A 16,465-nucleotide genomic window follows, 5' to 3' on the forward strand; every position below is an offset into this window, starting at 1 on the left:
CCAACAGCAGTCAGCTGCAACTGCAGTGTTTTCTCTGTGTGTAAGCATTTTGCTATGGCAAAGATATTCATAAGAACTACCTACAATTAACTGTGTGAATAACTAGCAAGTGTCTAAAACCTACCCGTTCCGTTTTTGTGCCAAGCAAAAATCTTGGTAGGAAGTGGAGTAGCACTTACTTGTATAAACCATTATTGTTTTTTTTTTTTAAAAAAAAAAAACAAAACACAAAAAACCCCACCAATAAACAAACCCAACAACTCTATCTGTACTTGATCTACTACTGCCTTTATTGGTAGTAGATTTCAAGGCTTTTTTTATTTAACTGAAGTTGTCTGGAAACTTTTTAAATTGGACATTAAACCAAAAATTTATATGTGTATGTTCTTATTTTATAGGCAATTTTGTTAATATAAAAATGACTTATTTTCATGAAGTACAAAGTGGACTGTAAATTTGAGGACAAGCTACTTTTAATAGTAAAAAAATAAGTTTTTCCCTCTGGTTATTATAGGGAAGTCACCCTGTTATAGTGAAAGGTAAAAGCTTACCATCCTGTGTAAGTTGTGCTTAATAAAAAAAAGTTCTGACTGCTACTTAATGTTGCTGTTATAGCTACAACAAAAAGTGACAGTTCTTGCAAACTTCTTGAATTTTCTCCAATTAACTAGTTTTTTTAATTTATTTTTTTGGGGGGGCCATCAGTATTGCAAATAGTTAATCTTTTCTAGCACCCAACATGTTTTATCACCACAACTTATGTGTTGAATGAAAAACTTCAGGAAAAGTTATTGATGCGGCTATAGCTTATCCTGTAGTTACAACAGAAGAAATCAGCAGTATATATTTACTGTTTTAATCTAAATAAAAAATCATAGGTCGGTGTGCAGACTAAAATGCATGTTAAATTACATGAGTTCAACTTAAGGGCTGTAAATCAGCCTAGAAAGATCAACCACTTAAATTTCTGTAATAATTTTTTTTTTAGTGCCCATAAAAGCTGTATTTCAATAAAGGTCACTTCAGATAGCATTCTCAGAAATAGAAACTGTAAAGTATGGCACCAGAGTGTTTTTTTGAGTCCACTTTTTTCATAAGATACAACTTTCTCAAAGAAAGAAATGTTAATGATCTGCTGCTGTCTGAACCCTCAGTGCAAATAACATGCTTTCGAATTGTTCAAGAAGGTGAATTACTTCAATGTCTTTTTAAAACAGTTGCAAGATGGTAAACTTTATTCAAAAGCATTAACAGTACTGTTGTTAATTCTGTCCTTTTGTCAGAAACTTTCCCCTTGATCTTCCATGCTTTTGCTCTGTGCTTGAAACTTGCTGTCTTTTCATTTTGAACTAGTGGCTGGCAGAAAGTAGCAGAGGCTCCCTGCACCTGTGTGTCTGTTCAGACAGGGGTTGATGCTGGCAGCCTCTCCGTCACCAGCCCCTCTGAATCTGTTATGTGACCAGCTGCAGGTGTTCCAAACCTGTTAACGGATGTTCTTGCCTCACACTGGTTTCATGACCAGGGAATATGTATTTCTCTCACATGGCATAGATCTATTGTATAATAGCGCATTTATATAGTTGGTAAATTTTCTGGTATAGCACTATGCCTCTACAGAATTTTAATAGAAAAAAAAAAAATGTTAAATCAGGTGCTAGTATCATTCTGCTGGCTGGAGAGAGATGAGGTGGTTTAAGTTCTTAGGCTAATGTGGTAATTCTGCAATACATTTAGTACTTTGAAATGGATTGTAGCAGCTCCGCTTAGGAGTTAATACTGTGTTGGGCTATTTGTAGATGGACAATGTCAGCACTTCAGAATAAGCAGGATCTGTCTGTGTAAGAGCAGCCCGGAGAAGAAAACTGCAGTGAATGAAAATGGGAGCATGAAATCAGGCAGTTTTGTACAAATACTTTTCAGAGTGCTTATACACTTACTTTATGAATTGAATACTGTTGATAGCATCTGCATCATTCTTGGCAGAATTTATGTCTGCAGCTAACAAGAATACTAGTCTCACTTCCTGTTATGTAATAAAATGTGAATATTTTCCTTGAAACTCAAATTTATCTCAGTTAATAAGCTTCCAACCCTTTAAAAAAATCAGCAAGTTTTGCTTCCCTGTGAATTTGTTTTTTGTCTGGGTTGCTGCAACAATGCTGTTTCTTGGTAAGAAAAAAAAAAATTGCCATGCATTGCATCTTACACAATTTAGTTAGCTTAACCCCTGAAGTTTTCTTTAAGTGTCTCATGCATGTTTCGTGTAGATATTTGCAAAGTTCCTTGAATTACAAGTAGCTGTGTAGTCTGTGCACAGCAGTTGTCAGCCTTATCTTTTGACCTTGCACTTAACGCTAGTAGTTAGTTCATTTATCTAGTATACCACTGTTGAAATGAGAATTTTGGGTGCTTTTTTAATTCATTAGAAAACTTTTATTCATATTACACTTCAGGGCAATTAATATGCAGTATGCATTCCCAAAATATTACCACTGACATATTTAGAACTTAGTATATTTTGTGTCCAATGACCACAGCATATCATCTTGACTGCTTGGTGATGTCATTGCATCTGTAAATATCAGCCTGATGTAGCCAATTTTTTATTGCCAGGTGCTTTTTTGCGTGAAGGCAGGTATTAAATGCAGTTCTGTGTGGAATAATTTGTAAAGCCGTTTTTCCTAAAAGACAGTTGTACAAGATGCTAGGTGCTGGGCACAGTTTTGGGACCACTGAGTCTCAACCTGATATCTGGCCATTTACTGGAAGTTGACAAGACCTTTGAAAATTTTGATGAGTGACTGGTTTTTGTGTGGCTTTTTTCATGTCAGTAGCACCTCAGTGTCCTTTGACCCCAAGATGGGACACTTAACTTCTTTCTGGACTTCAGTGTTTTGGCTCCTCATCTTAGTCTGTGCCTCTTGCTGTCCCCAGCAGCACTATGGAGACCATAATGGGTTGTTGGTTTTCAGAGGTGCTGTTGGTCACCGTTGTTTGTTCAAGTGTTTCCAGTTCAATTTGACACTGGATTTGTTACAGGTTTCTTCTGAATGGAGGAAAGCAGGCAGAATATTGAGCAGTTGTAGCAGGAGAGCAGGCTGCAGAGTTCAGCTCTTCAGGAGCCTGGAACCAGTCCTTTTTCTAAATTTTAATCACTTTGGTACAGTGTATCACACAGGCTTGTGGCAGGCCTCTTCAATCACATATCTATTAAGCAGTTATTTTAAATAGTAATTCAATTAAGCCATCTTTCCTCTTGTGCAGCATTTTGTCTTGTTTTGAGTTTTCATTCTTTGGACTACAAACATTTTGTTACTATGTCTGGCTACTTACAAGTCACTTCTGTTTCTGTTACTTACATTATACAGTTATAAACTCAGCTTCAGTTTTTTGAGGCTTTCAATGCATTGCTTTAGCTTGTATTGTGTATCTAGCAAAATAAAGACACTAAGCAGGATTTTACTGTGTTAAGCAGAATGCTTAATCTGCTCTTCAGTTTAGCTTACCCAATTCTCTTACAGTTTGAACAGAACAAAAATGCATGTTGCATCATGACAATGTGTGCAACTCTGAAGGAATGTTTCTGCAAGGGACTGTACTTGCTGAAAGCTCAGAGAAAACTGAAATAACAGTAACAATGTACAGTTGCAATGTGACAGCTGCTAGACTTGTTCAGTTTGCAAAATGTGGTGAATGGAAACACCATTGTTTTAGTATGGAGGCTTAAAACTTAAAATATTCTTTGGGAAATAATCTAAAGGGGAATGGTTTTCTCAATCTGTTTTCATATTTTTGGTTTCTGATTGCATTGATACACTGGCTTTGCTTTAACCTTTCATTTAAGAAAGTATTTTATTCTGTAAGAAACTCCTCAGTACTGGATTTAATGTAATAAACGTAGTGTGAAGTTACTGTCTCAATTTAAGAAAGAATTACTCATTTCTGCATGTAATCAAAACCTAAAAATATTATTTAAAAGCCAAAGTACAGGGAGAGAGTATGGTACAGAGTAATCTTCAAAGTCTAGTTTTCAGAAAGATCCTCAAAATAAGAGTGGCACCTATTAAATAGATTGACTTGAACAAGTGCTTTTTGTCTGCTGCTAGGTATTTACCTGGGTAAGATGAAACCAAAGGTTACTTTGCGCTTTGCATGAGATGACCAGCTATTTTTAGAATAAACTGAATGCAATTTTGGTTTATAGTGATTCCTGTCATTTCAGAAGTTGGGGAACAGACTGGTGAGGTAGGTTACTCCAGCTCTCCAGCAGAAGCACCTCCAAGCAAGTCTCCATCAATGCCATCCCTAAACCAGACCTGGCCAGAATTGAATCAGAGCAGTGAGGTTAGCACTTTTATTTAAGAGTTATTTCATTGCTATTCGATAACTGAATTGTGTACACATCCATAATTGATCATAAGTGGATTGTTGATCGCAAATAATGAAAAAGTTAGCAGGACAGTAGACACAGGAAGGTTCTACACATTAAATGGTAAAAAAGGTAATTCCTTCTGATTTTTGTCTCATTGTGAGATGAGCTACTACATAATGTTGTTGTTAATGGTATTTAAGCTTTATATTAATCACAGAATTACAGCATTTATTGGAAAAGTTGAATTCATGCTTGGTTTTTTTCCCAGTTTAGGGCGAGGTTTTGGTTGGGTTTTTTTTTCTTACCTCTGAAGTGCTTTTATAGCCAAAACTTTTGCAAAACTCAAAATAAATTTCTGACTGACATAGACATTGAGAATTATTTTTGGAGGTGATGTTACCCTGAAATATACCTCACCAGCGACGTAGAGAATTCATAGCTCTGGGTTTGTTTCATAAGCAAAGACACAAAGTTTAATCTGAAGCCAATCGCTGGCTAGATGTTTTTTTTTTAATTTTGAGCTTTTACTATTATGTACTGCTGCTTTACCATCCTTTACTATACGTATTTACTCTATAAGCAGTCTTATATAGTAAAGCTGTATTCTGGCAGAATTTGAAACTGAAGTTACCAAACAGGACTTTTTATATTTTTATTTTTCCACAAGCATCCGTTATTTAAAAAGCCTGTAAAGGATTGATTCCTAGAGTTTTTCTTGTTGCTGTTTTAACATTTTTGCCTTGTACTTAGAATAAACCAATGTTTTATTCTGAGAACTACTTCAGAGATTCTAATGAGTTCCTGACTACAGCTATACTACAAAGATGATGTAGACTTATTTTTCATTGTAAGAGGGGGGGAAAAGGGGAAAAAGTATTTAAATTATTTTTTTAATAGTCTGAGACTTTCAAGAAGAATCTGAAACTTGTGTTAACATCTAAGATGGTTCTGTCAGTAGCTGAGGATTCTTACCTTCTCTTATTGAAATAGTTTTTTTGTGGCTTTCTTCTTTCTTCATTAGATTTCAAGTGGACAGAAGGGTTGGTAGTAAAAGGTTTAGACAAACCAAAGGAGAGTCAGTATGAAACAGAAAAGAAGCACGTTTTGGGGATTAAAGTTAGGAGCAGAGGGAATTTTCTTCCTTTCTCAGGAAAAAGGATTTTACGAAGCCTGCTGTCCCTCTTTAAGGACGAATGTTATCCTCACAGTGATGTCCTTACCAAATAAAAAACATAGGAAATTACACAGTGACTCTTAGACTTCTGGTAGGAAGCTATGTTTTAGGAGGGAGGTGAGCAGATACTCAGTTGTTGCTAAAAAGCTGTAAATGTCTGAAACTGTATTAAATTTGCATTGATACATTCCCTCATGTTTGCAATAAAGAGTTAATAAGCTAATCATTCAGTAAGCTGCATTGTAGTGGAACACATTCTTTCAGCATCCAATGCAACTCAAGCCAATTGAATATGATAGTTGCAGCAGTAGAACGAAGTTATTGATGATTGTCAGCCAAAATTTTGCGCTACAAAACTGGCTTTGTCCATTCAGATAGATAACGTGGTATTTTCTTTCTGAAAATCTACTAAAACTTTAAAAGATTTGAAAAAGTTCTCACACTAAATATACTACCAGATACTAACTATACTAAAATTAGAGTTGAACATTTAATAAGTGTTGAGTGTTTTGTTCTAACACAAAGGAATTTCTGACATTTCAGCTATATCGCCGTGCATGCTTCTTGCTCCTCAGCATTTTCTTTTCAGCATGAGTCAGGTCAAAGTCCTCAAGGTTTTAATACCATGAAAAAATTTCTGGTATTACTGCAGGCACCAGTCTAATTGTTTCCTCTTTGAACCTCTTATAACTGTCACCAACAAATTACTCAAAAAAACTGGGCTTTTTTGGATTATTTGCCTTTCCAGGCAATTTCATCCCCGTTAGTTTCAGAACAGTTGCTTACTCTGTTCCTTCTAGCTCATAATTGATTTTTAGACTCCAGTTGCCAGCCTCAGTTACTGTAAGCTCGCAAGTATGAACCAAGGCATCAATCTCCAACTTCAGGATAAAAAGCACCATGAAAATCTACCTAACTCCGGATAATACATGCTTCACGTTCTCATCTCGTCACTCATCGCTTCTCTCTTACTTTGGACACCTTTTCCATAAAGTCTCAAGGCTGAGCACTTAGTTGTGAGAGCTTAAAACAAAAATTTGAAAAGGCTACTAAATTTTCACTGAAGACAGTCTAGTGTCATATGGTCATGTTAGCTTTGACACAGATAGGAAGTTCTGCTTTTGAGTTTACAACTGTTACACCTTGTTTCAAATGTCTCGGTGTTCTTTTAGTAATGGTTCAAGTTGCTGTGAGTTTCAGTTTCTAATAATTAACTTTTTGAAAGTATTTTTTGAAACATTTTTGCAAGTCTAGAGGACGAGGATTTTAGTTTAAGCTATTTGGAGCTTTATCCCAGCAAATGAACTTTATTATCAGTGCTTTTAAACCTTGCACAGAGTTTGAGATGCAGTCCAGTAGATACTTAATATATGTAGCTTTCTATTAACCAGGGAATTAGCAGTAACTGGTTTCTGGTAGTATTTCGAGATGGAGCACAATAGCATATTGCCCAGAACAGTTAGGAGGCTTTGGTGTTCGTTTGTCTGTGTGCAGCTAGGGAAGATGGAGATGAGTAATAAATGTCCTGCAGTTTGGCTTCAGAGGAGTAAAATAAGAGATAAATTCAGCATACATTTCTAAGAAATAATGTTTTAGCATTGATCTTAACTGTAATGTAGATGCTGAATGCCTTTACAGAAGTTCTGGAAAACTGAGAAACAATTTTTCTGTAAGTGAATGGTCTGTTTTCCAGTCTCGCCAGTAACTTTGAAGCCACTGGCCAAATCAAGTTTAAAAGGGTAGTGGTAGCCCTAAAATAAATATTAATGCACTTCTCATGAAAATGAGCAGCTGTATAAATACAAGAGGCAAAATCAGGGGAAAGGCTGGTGGAACTTGGCCGTTAAGATTCTGATTTGGTAAAAGCTGGCTCAGTGAACTACTTGCAGTGCTACCCCTTCATGAAGGGGTAGAGTGACACGGAGATTAACTGTTTAATACAGGGAGTGGGACAGAGCAGTTGGGAAGGGAAACCTTACATCCTTACTAAAAGGATTTTGTTAGATTCTGTCCATGAAGTTGTGTTTTGTGTGTTTAAAAAACAAACAAAAAGCAAAAACAACACAAAACCCACAGGGGGAAAAAAAAACACAACTCCCACATATGAACCCATAATCTTTGCCTTAAAGTTTGAAAGGAGGAGATAAGGCTCTGTCTTCAGAAGGAGGGGCACCATGCAGGAGAACACTTTATTTAATCTTTTTCTGAATTTGATTTCAGTTGATTGAAAACAGTTACTTAGGGGTTTCTGTAGTTATTTCTGAAGTAACTGTTTTAGGATAGGTTCAGGCTATACACTGGTTATAGTTCAGTGTAGAGGAGTATGTGAGATTAGTTTGACTAACACCATATAGTTTGTCCTGTATCTTCTAAAATCATTTACATTAATTTGCCTATAGAAATAGGACAAGAATATTGATTTGTTTTCACAGCTATACTAACACCATTTTTGTCAAATTTTGATGACTACATTTTTTTTATTTGTAGTTTTTGTTGTAGCGTTTGAAACTTTGTTAACATTTACTTGTTATTTTACCAAAATATAACAAGTTTAGCATTCCTATTGTGATTTGTAATCTGTTTTCTGGATCACAGACTAATTTTATGTACTCTGGTGCTTTGTTGATCCAGTTGTTGCTGTAGCTTGACTTATTAAGCATGGGGACTCTTGACAACCATGATACAGCATGCTTATATCTTGTAAAATTGTTCAGAGATGGACTTACTTGCTTTTGGCAATCAACAGTATGTTTGAATTTACTACTTTGCCTTGTCAGTGATTTAGATTTGTAAAAATGCTCTTTTACAGTACAGAATCACTTCTCAGGGGTTGCACTGGCAAGCTGGACTGGTGTAATTGGAGTACTCTGATCAGTGTTCATTTGTCTGGGATTTTGTAAGGAAATCAGAATTTACAAAAGAAGTTAGAAAGTTGTCAGCTACAAAGCTGAGGAACCTTTCTGTGGATTTTATAATTACAAATACACACGTTGTGTCATTGATTTTAGCTTTACAGTATTTGAATGGCTGGGTTTTTTTACTTGTATGATTTTCATTGCCAAATATGAACTCTGAAGGTACTTCCATGTTGACTGTGCATCTGTATCCTCATTGAGAAATGTGGATGTAAAGACTAATATTGACAGACAACAAACTTGGTTGCACAACAATTTGAGACTGAAATAGAAATACTTTGTGTATTATTGTGCATTCCAAGTCAAGTACTGTCCAGAGCACGTATAGTGCTTACCAGTGCAATCTCCAAACTACTATGCTAAATCTCCTCAGTGATCTTTTACTCCCATCTTTCTGATCATGCTGACTTCTCTCCTCTGTCTGTTCAGCAGTGGGAGACATTTAGCGAACGCTCTTCAAGCTCACAAACTCTGACCCAATTTGATTCTAACATTGCACCAGCTGATCCTGTAAGTCAATCACTTAGCTTGCTTGTTTGGAATTAATTTTATTAACACTGAATTTCCATTCATTGTATTTAGCTGTTATGCATGATTCCATGGATTGCTTTTTGGGGAACGGTAGCAGGCTTCTCAATTTTTGGCTTATACTAGGTATATAAATTTTCTAGTCGGCTCATGTTTAATATCTGAGTGCAAAGAATGCTTTTTTCCCTTTGATTTTGATGTAATACAGCACGGCTAGCAAAATCTGTATTACACAGATTATTTAAACATAATGGTTTTTTGAAAATGTTTGTAAGTCAATGCAAGGGCTACTCCCAGTGATAAACCAGTCTCATTCTAGACTTTGTCTTCAGTGTTTCATTTCTTTCAAGTTGCAGAGCTTGATTTGCATAAACTCTTTAGGAGTTGACAATGCCAACTTAACTGAAAAAAACTACTGGACTTTAGCGGGTGGGGTATTTCATATTCCTAATGTTTTCACCAAGTTATTTTATTAATAGGCTTTTAGTATTTCTCCAGCTAAACTAGTGTTGTTCTAATGCGTTACTCGGTGAGGAGTGCTCTGAAGAATTATGTAGTTAAAGTGTCTTGCCAAGTTTGGGAGCCAGAAATTCACTACAGTGTTTCAAGTTCTGCTGGTTTTAAACTTTCACAGCATGTGACATTGAAGCAGTTCTGAAATGCATTAAAATTACTTCAGTATTTAGCTGCTGCTTTCATCCTGCTTCTCTTACAGATTTAATTACCACTGTTAAGAGTCCATTTTAATTTAATTAGTGTTTAGTGTTCATTTGATTATATAACAAAATATAATAGGTGTACATAATATGCATTTAACCGCTTTTGATATTAAATAGGTCACTTCTGAAAAGATACAATACATAAATATACAAATACTTCAAATACATCAGTGTTCCACTCTCAGGGTTAACACTGATGTGGAAATAGCATTTGTAGATGCTGGAACCTAGAATTCAAACTGCACTGTTCCCTGTGCTCACAATTGCCTTTAGTAAACGTTCCAAACAAATTAAAATTTCATAGTTAAAGTGAAAACTAGCCCTTTTTCATCTGAGAGCCTTCTTTGGTTAAATGTACTGTATTGTTTTAATGAAGTAAACATGATGGAAATCAGTTTATAGATGCTTCTTACTGTCAAGCAATTATACACAGTAAAGAGCTATCGCTATCTTGTTTCCACAGTAAGAGAGTAATTTTTTTATACATAATTAGTAAATGACAGAAATCTGAAGTTTGAAATTTTCCCCATATGTTAATAACCTAAAATGTAGAACAGTGGTATATGTATAGAACAGTGGTTAATGTATAGAAAACTCATATATAGCCATGTGTGTATAAACAGAAATTAAATAGAAACACAAAAATTATCCTGGAAGATCACACTCTTGAGATGTTCTCTTACAATGCTTGTAGTTAAGAATAATTTTGAAGAATGGTGAGCATCGTTAATGCTTGCTAAGGGAACAGGTTTTTGGGAACAGATGCTTCAGAGACTTCATTTTCATATGCAAATAAGAACAAATGACAGCAAATTTTCAGTAGCAGTGCGCAAACTTCTTATTTTAGCAGTCTCAACAGTGATGCATAGGACTGATTTCTTGAACAACTGCTTTTCTAGATGAATCGGCTTTCCTGAGCGGTTGTTGATAACTAACTAATGAGCAAATTCATAGATGGAGGGGGGGGGGGGGGTTCTCTTCTTGTTGGAAAAGCAGCTTGTAAAGTCAGATTCATGATCTGAATTAATACATTATATAAAAATCCATTTAACTACTTGAGACGTTCTTGTAGTAGCTGCACATTAAATTACAGCAGAGGACTGAAGTAGCTACAGCAAGAGAGCGATCTTTGCATGATAATCCCATTATGAGGCAGGCAGGGAAGCAATATATTTAAAAGTGGTAACTGTGTCTAAAAGGCTGGTGCAACAAGTGTGTTTGAGCTGTGACTATGAAGCTGTTTTAAAAATTTATATTTGCAGCAAGTAGTGCAAGTCAGTTTAAACAGTTTTAGAAAATATTAGTGTAAGTGTATTATGCTTGGTGAAATTTATCTACTTGAGTAGTCAGAACAGATTAAATTTCTGATAAAAGGGTAGTTTTGAAACTTTTTGTTATTTCTAGGGACAGAATATAATCTGGGGTGGTTTTTTTGTGTTGTCCTTGTCCCACCCATTCATATATTCTGAATATAAATGACAGTAAAAATAACAAACACTCAGACAGCTATGTCCATATTTTTGTTACTTGTGAACAAAGGTAAAGTTTTGAGATTTATTTTTTTTTTAGTTATCTACACTCAGTCTCCAAACCAAATGGAAAGGGCTATCTATAAAGTACATTAAAATGGAGTCCCTTGTCTGAACTACAAAGAAAATCACTAAGTGTAAGGTCAACACCTATCTAGAGGTACATTCCATAGGGTTTATTATCCTAAAGTTCAGAAGTTCTTACTATTTTTAAAGACTCTGAAACTATTTATCTTAAACTACTACGAAGTACCTATTTTATAGATAATTACTCATACTATTTAAAGAGGCTATAACTTTTTAGGGAATTGTTAGTGAAGCTGAAGAGAGGGGGTTTGAAACTGGGGGAAATGGGGGTGTTGCTGTTGACTTTCAGGGTTTTTGGAGGATTGTTTTTTTGGAGATGCACTTGATGTAACACATCTTGTATGCCAAGAATGGCGGAAAGCTGGTAAAATTCAGGTCCTATTAGCAACGCAGTTATCTAGAGAAACATTTCTAATGTCCTTTTAAAGTAGTATGCTAGGTTACACGTTACATATTGTTAGAGAAACATCAGCTTATAGAGTTTTGGTTTATGGGTATACGAAATTCCTTGGAACTGTGTAAAAACCTAAATCTGTGAAATTTTATTTACAAGTTACATTTCACATGGTGTCAGACTTGAATTAGAAAAACTGAAAACTAGATTAACATCACTTAATTCTGATCTCCGCAGGATACTGCAATTGTGCACCCAGTTCCCATAAGAATGACTCCAAGCAAAATCCATATGCAGGAAATGGAGCTTAAAAGAACTGGAAGCGGTAGGATATTTTCTTACTAATGAGGAAAGTTTTGTACAGCTGAGGCTGCCTTTGCTTCCTTAAACATGCTGACTTTTTTTCTTCTCTGTAGATGAATTTTATCTGCAGTTTTAACCAGCATAATTAATGAGGTTCTCTGTCAAGAATTAAGAGTACTGCTCAGATAGGTGCAGAGTTTGAATTGGCCATTTGCTGGTGAGGATTTCACCATCTATTAGAGATCATTGCTTTGAGTGTTTCAGGAGCATCATGATAGAGGTTTGATTTGGGCCTCCAGGAGAGTGTCTAGGTTTCCTTAATAAATAGTGAAGGAGACTGTGAAGATGGAGAACAAGCCTGCATTGATAAAGCTTGTTCTGCTGTGGTGAGAAATACTGAGTTTATTATTTTGAAACCTGACAGCATTTGGGAGTATTGGCAGGCCTTTCTTTTTTTGTAAGTAATACGCTGGTCAGTAATAAGCAAGGTGGTTTGATAATTTTCCTTGAGAAACAGTGGAGTCTCAATTTATAGATGTGTCCCAATATGCTGGTATTTCCTAAAGTTACCTAACTCATTCAAAGTCTTCAGCATATGAGAATAAAAAAGTATCCACAACATATTTCTTTTAAAATTTCCTTAGTCTTATAAATAGGTAAATTCCCAACTCTTAACACTGAGAAATAGAAATAACACTATTATAATGTAAAACTTAAAATAATTCATACACCAAAAGTGTTAAAGTAGAGCTATTTTAGTCTTCAGTGCAGCCCTCCAGATAAAGGCAGAAGAAAACTAATTTAAAGCTTTGGCATCAGAAGTGAAGGCTAGTTTGAATGCACTTGTTCATTTAGACTTGTTTTTCTGTCTAGATCATGCTAACCCTACTAGCCCACTACTTGTGAAACCACCTGATCTCCCAGAAGAAAACAAAATGAGTTCATCTGTAAAATTTACAGCTGGAAATACAGTTAGTAAGTATCAAAATATTTTCTGATCTCGTTTTTTATATTACACGGAATGCAGATATGGTATATTCTTCAGTGAATGAAAACTTGCTAGACAGCAGAAGCTCTAAAGTGAGATAAACTTATCGTAAGAATAGGCATGCTTCTGATACAAAGTATATATTAGAAGCAGCAATTAAGGAAGTTCTGCTGATGTCACTGGAGATATTTTCCTGCCATATGTGTTCAAAAAAGTTCATTTTTGCCAGCCCTATTCCATCTTCCTGTTTTCTCTTTTAATCTCAGGATGAGGAATTTAAATGTATGGAAAGTGGAATTGACTAAGTAGCTTTTGATTAGACTTCCTCAGAATCGTGTAAAACATTTTCTGAAGAGTGAAAACCTGTTAACAACAATTCTCAGGCAATTTTAATCTGGTTTAGCTACTAAGAAGATGCAGTAGACTTCTAGATTTCTTTATTAGGTACAGCTTTTCAACAGTTCCTTTGCTTCTAATAACATCTTTGATTTTCAGTATCTCCTGTGTCCAAAAAATTTTGCATTACTTTGATTTGATTAGTCCACTTCTAATATTGAGAGATCCCAGATTATATGTGGTTTGACTGAATCTCTGGATCCAGGGTTCTTGATATTTTTTGTTTTCTTTTCTTTAAGCTGGGAACTTTTCTTCAGCAAAAATTAGGTTTGGAGAACTCATTACTTTAAGTCTTTTGCATTATTAAGACAGAAGTATTTTAATTGGTTTGCAGTATTTAGGAAGTGCCTCTTTGCAATGTGTTTTGTATCCTCACGAACTCTTTCAGTGGCACTCTATTCTGAGCAATGGCTTGATCCTGTTATTTCTTTTCAAGCAGAGTTTTGTTTTTACTAGCTGGTGTTCTAATGCAAAAGAGAAAATGAGCAAAACATGGTCTTTTAGCAGGGAAACTACTACTATATGCAGGTTCTAAGTTCCGAGAGCCCTTCTGCACTCCATTTTCCTTATCTGAATTTAGCTTAAACTTTGATAAAGGGCCTGTTAACTGTGATTATACCAAATATTTTATCTCCCTCAGAAGAACAACATAGTGAAATAATAAAAAACTCATTGCAGTGTAACGTAAAGCCATCCTGTAGTACCTCAAGCTGTAGTTATGGGACGCCTGTCCTTGTTGTCAAGAAATGGTTCTTGTCAATACTGTAAGTAATTTGAATGGTTAACACCTTTCAGGTGAATCCTGAAGGACTCATTTAATGCAAGCTAGCTCTAGAAAAATAATTTCTGGTGCTTAAAAAAACACTGTAAATATAACAGGATTATTTTTGTGCAGACTTGCTGTCTTGGTGATTGCATTTCTTAATGTTCTTTAGTGTTATAATAGTGTATCAAGCAAACCCTTTTCTAAGTGGGTTTTGTTTTGGTTTATGTCTTGCAGTTTTGGAAGTGTTGTTTGTTTCACAAATGGGTATTCTTAAGAACACTTCTAGAATATTTTGTTCATAGGTTCACATCTTTTTTGCTTCATCTACAGAAGAGTACAGATTGGGTGTTTTATTGATCAAAATTTAGATGCAGGTTAATTGTTTTACATCTTATAATCTACTGTTCATGGATAGATGTATTAAAACAGTATTCGAACTGAGAACCAATGGAGATTGATAAGCATCAACTTGATGTTGAGAAAAAAGCATTTGTCTCTTTTTCCCATGCTTTACATCAACAGTAATTCGTCTTGGAAGTTATGAATTTGTAAATAGCAGCTCAGACCTAAGCCAGGAAGCAGGGACAAACTTTTTCATTGCATGAGATAAGAAGGAAGTGAGTAGGCATACGCATTGCACAATTGTCTTTCTGTGCAAGCTGTGTGATTTGGAACAAAGGAGAGGGGATCTGTAACCTCAGAAAGTGGTAACTGGAGAAGTTCGTCAGTAATTCCTCTGATTGTTGGACACCCCCAGTGTTGGAACTGTTATTATGCAAGTAAAAATAAAAGCAGCAAAAGTAACTGCTGTTTTCCCAGATTGTTTTAACTTTAAAGCAACATGCAACTTCAATATGTCATTCAGGACAATTTTGTGAATATGTTACTTTAAACTCCTGCTAGATGATATAAACAAGATTGAGTACTGCAGTCAGAAGGGAAGGAATGATTTCAATTGCTTTTCTTCATAAGGAAATACAAACAAAGCTGGAGAATAACTTGTATTACTTAAGCCTGAAAAGTAGAAACCTCCCTTGAGAACAAAAATAATACTGCAAAAGTCTCTGTCCTTCATGTTAGGAACTTTACTTATCATACTTATTTTACTGGAAATACTGGAAAAGGATTCTCTTAGATTTAAACTCATGAATTTGGGTTAGCCCATGTTGGTGAGGCATGAAGATTACATTTGCTAAGTAACCATCCTTTGCCTTACATACCCATTACAATTGTTTACTGTCCATATCTTTGAAATTGGTTTAGAAATATTTCTTCTATCATCAGTATAAACCCATTAGATTTGTAGTGAAATGATGTAAAACTTTTTGGTTCAAAAGGGCTTATTTTTTCCTCCTTAGAAGTTTGATTGCTTCTAAATCAAATCTTGTTTGATTAGGTTGAGTGGCTCAAGAAATATACGCAGTACTAGAGGTGCTTGGATTGGAGGGAGATAATTTCATTTACCACATGACCCACTTCTGCTTAAAACTTAATTTTCTCACTTGATCCTGGAAAACTTAAATGTCGTCTCATGGTAGACTTTTTTGAAAGAATGTATATATAGAAATAATTTTTTTTTAAACTCTGTAGTACTCACTGAGTAGAGACATACCTGTAAACCTGCAAAATAACTTCTGATCTGAAATGAACTTGAAATAAGGTATTCCTCAGCTGACTGTGGATGATAAAGGTCTTAAGCTAATTTCACTAGATTAATGTACCTGCAGCTTTAAGGGGGGGGAAAAAAAGGCTAAGAACAGACCTTGCTGAACAGGAAAGCCATCTCTGCAGGATTCTCTCTGCATCCTGGTTGGTGTGTCTTAACCCTTTTGAAAGCTTTAGTGTCCTGGGAGGTTAAAGTAATCCTTTGAGATGGGGTAATTCAGAAAAATCTTGATGTTCTTGAGTAGAATTTTCCTCTTTACTGATAACTAATCAGGTGAGTCTCATTGCTGCAGTGATTATCTACCTTGAATTGTGCTTTACTAGGTGCTCTGGAGTCATCCTTTGTGATAAATTATTCTGAGATACATTCATTCCACATAAATCTTGTGATTTTAGTGAGACTCCTCATTTCTGGGGGAAAAACCTCAAGCTTTGCACCATTTTTAAGGGTAAGAGTGTCCTTAAAGAAACAGCCTATGTGATGCCATAATACCATCTTTCATTTTTATAGATTGCCTTAACCAAAAGCTGAAAGCTTATAAAAAGATTTAGTCTGAAACAGAGCTGACTACCAGCCTCGAAGGTACAGAAGTTGCAGTATTAGCAAAGCTGCTGAGTTCATCTGTGTA

General features: G+C 35.4%; 1 protein-coding gene across 13 annotated transcripts in view; it reads left to right on the forward strand.

The window, feature by feature from the left end:
* Nucleotides 1-16,465, forward strand: part of REPS1 (RALBP1 associated Eps domain containing 1) — a 69,994-nt gene that overhangs the window by 40,539 nt on the left and 12,990 nt on the right. For 6 of the 13 annotated variants that reach the window (XM_056342324.1, XM_056342322.1, XM_056342320.1 and 3 more), the window contains 4 exons: nucleotides 4,205-4,344; nucleotides 8,891-8,971; nucleotides 11,956-12,043; nucleotides 12,895-12,996. In XM_056342324.1, the coding sequence (XP_056198299.1) occupies nucleotides 4,205-4,344; nucleotides 8,891-8,971; nucleotides 11,956-12,043; nucleotides 12,895-12,996 (411 nt within the window). The remainder of the gene's footprint in view (nucleotides 1-4,204; nucleotides 4,345-8,890; nucleotides 8,972-11,955; nucleotides 12,044-12,894; nucleotides 12,997-16,465) is intronic. The other 7 variants (XM_056342317.1, XM_056342315.1, XM_056342323.1 and 4 more) reach the window with 5 other exon arrangements.

This window comes from Falco biarmicus, chromosome 6, assembly GCF_023638135.1.
Source record: "Falco biarmicus isolate bFalBia1 chromosome 6, bFalBia1.pri, whole genome shotgun sequence".
Classification (NCBI taxonomy): domain Eukaryota; kingdom Metazoa; phylum Chordata; class Aves; order Falconiformes; family Falconidae; genus Falco; species Falco biarmicus.